General features: G+C 37.5%; 1 protein-coding gene across 4 annotated transcripts in view; it reads right to left on the bottom strand.

Annotated features, from left to right (window-relative positions):
* The window catches only part of LOC129577676 (protein king tubby 1), a 13,440-nt gene extending 6,482 nt beyond the window's left edge, over window positions 1-6,958 (bottom strand). For 2 of the 4 annotated variants that reach the window (XM_055465151.1, XM_055465152.1), the window contains exons 1-2: window positions 6,273-6,947; window positions 5,415-5,876 (exon numbers count right to left, since the gene is read on the bottom strand). In XM_055465151.1, the coding sequence (XP_055321126.1) occupies window positions 5,415-5,456 (42 nt within the window). In that variant the 5' untranslated portion in view covers window positions 5,457-5,876; window positions 6,273-6,947. Of the gene's footprint in view, window positions 1-5,398 lie in introns of all 4 variants that reach the window. The other 2 variants (XM_055465154.1, XM_055465153.1) reach the window with 2 other exon arrangements.

Raw genomic sequence — 6,958 nt, 5'->3', positions numbered from 1 at the left:
AGAGAGAGAGAGAGAGAGAGAGAGAGAGAGAGAGAGAGAGAGAGAGACATGAGCGTATAACTGCTAACACAACACACGATGAACGCACAACCATCTAATAGCACTCCAAGACAATTGGAACGTAATCAAAGAAGGAACAACAACGAATCACACACAAAATTGAAGAAGATTCATAAGCATATATGCATGGCATTGTGCATCGAGTAATTCAAAAGGCTTTTGTGTTGCGTTTTAAAGAAACATTGGTAAAACGGAAACAAAAGCCAACACATGCAGATAAAATGGAGCGTGAGCGTACACCCGTAACATCAAATAACCAAACACCATGTGAATGAAAGAGACAGATTTGGTTTCCTTTTCAATTCAGAAATCTACAAAAATTGTATCTTTTCCCAAACGTCGTTATTTTGAATCCGTGTGCGTACGTGTGCAATGTGCCATTCGAGCGAGCATTTGCAGATGCTGACAGGATTGTGGCGGTGAGGATTTCTTGAATCGTTTTCTGTAACATATAAACAGCATGATGTGTGTGGATTGGAACGCGCGCCCCGAAAATAAGCATGTGCTTCGTTGTGCGACTGACTATGTGTTTATTTAACAGAGATTTTCCGTCTTCAATAAACAAATGCAGGCATATGCGAGCAATTCTCATCGGATTTTTTTTCCACTCTCAGTCTCTCTCTTCTTATTTGGATTGCTTTGCCTTCGAACCAAAAAAAAATGCAATTCTTCGTGATGTCTCTATCTCACTTCTTTTTGCTTTTTCTCAATCTCTCTCTCTCTCTCTCTCATTCGGATACAGAATAACAACGGTTAAGACGACAGGAATTAAACAAGATGTGTCGAATGAAAAGTTAAATCGTCGCGAGCAAAACTATAAATATTCCATGGAACATTTTCATGGGGGGAGAAAAGAAAAAAGAACACAAAAACCTACACACACACACGCGCGCGTACTCGGGCGAGAAAGATGTGTGGATGGCACAAACGGAAACAGATTGAGAGCATCATTGCCGCGCTGTTGCATCAATATGTACAAAAGCAACAGCATCATCAGCCACAGCCACAGCAACAAGAAAGAAAATCACACAAAATCTCGAAACACGATGTTCAAATCACTTGGATGGCTTAAGTGCAAAGAATGGGAAAAACGACGACGACGACGACGACGATGATGACGACGGAAACGAATAATGGTGCCAGCAAATGTTATCGTCTGACATTTAATACATGAAAATTGTAATGTTTCGAAGAAAATTCTCTTTCGTTCCTCCCTCTTGCCTCCTTTTTCTATCTCTCCCTTTGCCTCTCTGTTTTTCTGTTTCTTTTTATCTCTCCCTTCCACTCTCTCGCTCGTTCATTCGCACTCCCTTTTCGATTTAATCTGGTACAAATGAATTTCCTTCAAAACAATTTTTGTCTCGCAAAATGTTGTGCACTTAAAAATTTTTACGCGAAAGGAAAAAAATAACAACAAAAACTACAAGAAATAACGATACGATGCGACGCGAAAGCGATTATTATTTTCCATTGCATTTAGTTGTGTAGTGTGTATGCCCTCGACAGTGATTATCTGGGCGCATAAATATTCCGTGTTGAAAATACATTGCTCTCAGCTGGCTGGCTTGGCATTAATTGCATCGCATTTATTCGAACGATTTTCCCGTTGCTCATGTTGAAAAGTTGTTCGCTGTGTTTGCATTTTGTTCCCAGTTTCGTTTTGAAATTTCAGCATGTGAGTGCATTCGTTCGGCGAAACGATTCGCATTCGACGAACCATTTGGGAGTATTGGGGAAGAAAACAGAGATCTTGAGAAAAAAAAAACTCTGATGATTGATCTTTTCTCTCACATACATACACACTCACACACAACCTAGTAAGCAATAATAGCCAAGGTTCCTTTGCTGTTGTCGTTCGCACCAAGACGATGCTTTATGTTTATTGATCTTGATAAAAGATGGCCAGTGAAAAGAATGGTTATTCCATTTTTCACACTTTTTTTGTGCCGTACACACCGTTTCCGAAACGAAAGAAAGCACGTCTTTTCCGTTTTCATCATCCTCATCCAGCATGGCTTACTTTCTCTATCACTCGGTTGTAATTTTCGTTCGGTAACAACACGGTACTGTTGCTAGCGGTGCAACAGCAGCATTCATTGATTTAATGCCCATGTAATTTGAGTTGTTCATTAGGGTTTTTTTCTGTTTTATTTTTCACGCTTTTTGTGTATATCAATTTTTATTTCTGGTTCCTGTGTATTTCGTCTCTTTTTTTTCAGCTCAACTACTCATTTGCTTTGTGAAATTGGATGACAGTGTGGCAAAGCATATACCGAAAAAAGAAAAGAAAACGACGCTCACAGAATTTGTTTGACATTAATGAAATGTTGAAAATTCAGTGGTTACACACGATATTCTCTGTGTAAGAAGAAAGTTTTTCAAGGGAAAAAATGGGGCAAATTTAGGCTATGAAACAGAATATTTTATTGAAATTGAAAACGGCATGTTTTGAATGCCGCTTCCATAGTCTTCGCCGCCGCTTTCGTCGTTTTTATTCTTTGATCATTGTCGCGATCTGCCCAAATAGAAAATGTATGTCATCGCATCATAAATAAACGATACATGACATTATGTGTGGCGGTATGTGTAATCGAATGCCGATAACTACGGAAACTGCCGCGTTGTTCTAGCGTACTTCTTTTTTTCTTCTATATTTTTTCCATGTATTCTATTCGATGGCTGAATGGATGGTTCTGGTGCTTCTTCTTCTGATTTCCAATTCAGAGAAACAATTTGTTTACACACAAAAAAAATGAATGTCTATCTTGGAACTGTTATAAATCAAATCATCATAAATGTGAAATTGAAAATTTCATAATACTCATCGGATAAAATAGAACGGTTCTGTGCCTTTTTTTCCTATCATCCATGTGGTATTGGCGATTTAGACGTTCGCAGCGCTGTGCTAACAACATTCATCATTCGAATGTATTTGAAGCACTCATGAACAGTTAGACATTGTCGACAATGCGATAAATACGTGGAATGACGGCCAACACGCGCCTATTTCACATTCCAAATTGACATCTACTATCAAATCGAATCTATAATATATCGTTGAAATAACAGTAGAACGAAGTGCGAGAAAGAGAGAGAAAGGGAAAGAGAGAAACAAAAAAACTAGAATTTGAACATAGAAAACGCTTTGAATGGCTTGTGACATTCATCACGGTGGCGATGGATACACGCGACATGGCATAAAAATTATTTCTAATTGCTTTTTTTTAGTTCCCATTTTGTCAATATATTCATCGTATGCGGGTGAGTCAACGAGCACGGAGAGAGCAAGCACATTTGGGGTCGTTTCGAATCAAATATCAAATATTCAATAAATATTTCGACTTATGCTTTCGTTTCTATGTGGTGGTGGGCGAGTCATAGTGTACGGCTAATAAATTTTCGATTTCAACCACCAAAAATGAAATGGTCTCACTCGCTCTCTTTTTCGGTTCGATTGAAATGTTCGAATTGTCGCTGGTCACCGCTTTGTGTTGATGGTGAACTAAATTTATCGTTTCATTTTGTGACCAATTTTTCCGTATGACCATCCTCGAACTTTGTTCCATTTCGAAACCAAGTCAAAAGAATGAAAAGAGAAAAAAATTGGCTGAAAGCCTCACGCTGTAAGTGCATAGGGTGTTAGCCGTCTTCAAAAGGAAATGCCATCACCAATCAATTATAATCGTTGAATTATTCGCACAGTTGAATACATACGTATTCATTATGATCCATCGACACAAAAAATGTGTACAGTTGTTAATGGTATGGTCGGCGATGATGGCGTGCATGTCGTGTCGCATTTTATAATTTTTTTATCAGCTTCAAAGCAGCCCCTAGGAGTTGTCTAATTCGCGCCAATCAAATGTTGCAGTCATTATCGTATGCTAAGCAAATATTGATATTCATTCAATGTCCATCATGCATTTCAGTCATTTTGTCTAGAACAACGAAGCACACTTAGTGTGCATGTGCCTTTGTGTGTATATGTGATATGTGCTGTCTGTCCAAGGCTAGAGATGTGCATAGAGACACACACACAGAGAGAGAGAGAGCAGCTCTATCAAATGTGTACATTACACATCCCACATCCGATTGTTAATTTTTCTTTATAGTAATAATTAAATTTGCATGCTAATAATAGGTATGTTAATACGCCCGGTCCAATCTAGCTACCGTCTATTCTAAAGTGAATGCAATCGATTGATAAAATATAAGCCGAGCGTAATGTAAATTAAACGTATCCAATCCATGTACCCCGCACAGGTATGAGGTGAAGTATGCTTAACACACACACACGCATCGAGTGAATCGTCCATCGAGGCGGAAAATGCGATAATAAAAAAAAGAGCGAACCGTCGACAGCGTTGTCGATGTCGTCGTCGTCGTCGCTGTCACCGTCATCGCCACTGTTATTGCTTCGACTGGTTCTTTTTTCTTCATTATTATTTCGGTGAACGTTGTTCACGTATTTTACAGAGTTTGATAAGTGGATCAAGTACATTCTTTGTACAGCCACTGACAATAATATCAATATTGAGATAGACAACAACGGCACAACAGTTTTTTATATGGAAAATCAATTCCATCAACACCATCAAATCGATTCGCTTCATGCCTCCTCTTCTATTTTTCCTCCTTCTTCTTCTTATTCATTCATACGCGGGTTTTTCTTTTTATGCGTGAAAAATATTGTGTTTTTGTGTTTATCGATAAAAATGATTTGGTCATATTTTTTTTTCTTGTAATGTTACCGGCGAACCAGAAGAAGAGAGCAAAAACCGAATATATTGTTCACTTTTTTCATGGGCATAGATTTGAAAACGGTTTGAACCACACCGTTACTTTTATTCCACGATTATTTGACATCGTTTTTTATATAAATAGAAGAGGTTGAACTGTGTACGCAATTTTGAACCCAAACATCGGAAAATACCCGACCATAATCTAGTTAGAAAATGCTGCGTTGATCCATTCATTGGCCATGACAAAAACCATCATTGAATTGGATTGCTTAAAGGCAATTCCATTCATTCTATTCTAAAGGAGAGAGAGAGAGAGAGAAAGAGAGAGAGAGTAAAGGGAGATGTTCAACAGCCAAACCAAAGCGAATTGTATCGAAACCAAGCTGAACATTTCTCATGTAATTGCGAAAAACTTGCGGTAATGCCAAAACCTCCAAAAACTTTGATTATATTTTTTCTGAATATGGTTTGGCGTGCCATAGAACGAAAAAAAACCCGAGTTTTGAGTCTTTGCTTGGAAATTGATTTTTCCATGACAATTCGGTGTACGGATTGTTTTTGGGCGATATGAAATTAAAACATAAAGGGGTACACACACATAGATGGACATACCTGCTGCTCCAACTTTTGATGTCTATTATTTGTTGTGGCCATTGCGGTGTCGTTTGTGCAGCTTCCTAGATTCGTTGCAGAAAATGATTGTTTCTTTTTTTTCTCGAAAATGTTGATCCTTTTCGTTCTCCCCTTTTCCTTCTTTTATTGAGCAAATAAAATCGGATTTACGCTTCTATCGTTGTCGTCGTCGTGGAAATCTCGTGCAAATTGTTATTGAATAAGCATAGTTTTGATTATTCCCACGTGACAGCACCCATTCATTGTTGCCACTCAAATAACGAAATCGAGACCGAAGAAGAGGCTTTCTTTGTTTTAACAGAGTTGTAGTGTGGATTCTTTTATAAGCTCTACAATTAACTCTATCTATGAATTTTTGGTTTTGTTATTTTGATTATGATGTTTCTTTTTGATTTGTTTTGTTGGTTTTCATTAAAGCACTAAATTATTGTTATTCAATTCCTGAAACCATGAAACATTTACGAATATTCTTCTTTTTATGACAATTGGAAAATGAATCGAAAGAAAAAAGAAAACGAATTGTTTGTTGCAAGGAGATGAAAACGCGGCGCACAAGAAACAATAATCCTTGATCTATTATTGAAAATGGTTCGGTTCATGTATGTTTGAACTGGTGTATCGGCATTTGTTGCGACGACGTTTGATTTTCTTCGGGCTGTTTGTTTCTATTTGTTTCTCATTTACCAATTGAAATTTTATTCACAGAATATCGTCGACAAATTTTTTTTATTATTTCCGTTAAATTGGTTGAGTTTGTGAGGCGATCGGAGTTGGTTTTGATTTGGTTGTCGACAACGTTTTGAGCAACTGTTCTTTCCACCAGTGGAAATTCCCTACCTTTTCGTTTGGATTTACACAAGTACAACACATAATAAGACCCGCATTTTTTTTTCTCTTACAGGAACATTATTCGCTATTTGTTTTCTCTCTCTCTCTCTCTCTCTCTCTCTCTCTATCTCTTTCTCGTAATTTCTGCTTCTTGTTCTTTATTTTTCCATTTGTTATTCTCAATTCGTTCTTTTTCAAAACGAACAAACGAGAGAGAATTTTGTTCTTTTTGTTTCTGATTTGGGAATTCTATTTAATGGGAAAACTTATCTGGTTGAACGGCCCGAAACCACACTCACACACAGTAATCAAATCAACAAACAAAAATTAAATTTGAGCCACCGAACGAAATGAATGAATCAAAAAAATAACCACACACAACCAGAGAAACACTTGGGTAGAACTAAGTGGTTAAAGCACGAAAACTCGTCACAAAATAGATACACAAATTGGAAAACAAACTAACGATTAAATAGAGAGAACAAAATAAAACAACAAATTTTATACACAACACACAAAAAAGACGTTGTTGCGAGGAAACAGCGCGTTATGAAAATATTATATGTGTAGTCTATGCAGAATGTTTCGTTCGTTTTGTTCGCCTGCTGCTCGCTGCTGCTCTTGTTTTGTGCATATAGTATTCTGAGTGTGTATGAGTGGTTTGTTGTTTAGTTGACACTCGCCCGATCTGTTAT

This window comes from Sitodiplosis mosellana, unplaced genomic scaffold, assembly GCF_009176505.1.
Source record: "Sitodiplosis mosellana isolate CC-2019 unplaced genomic scaffold, AAFC_SMos_1.0 Smas_scaffold_6197, whole genome shotgun sequence".
NCBI lineage: Eukaryota > Metazoa > Arthropoda > Insecta > Diptera > Cecidomyiidae > Sitodiplosis > Sitodiplosis mosellana.
The sequence above is the reverse complement of the archived record's forward strand: the minus strand, read 5'-3'. Positions and strand labels throughout refer to the sequence as shown.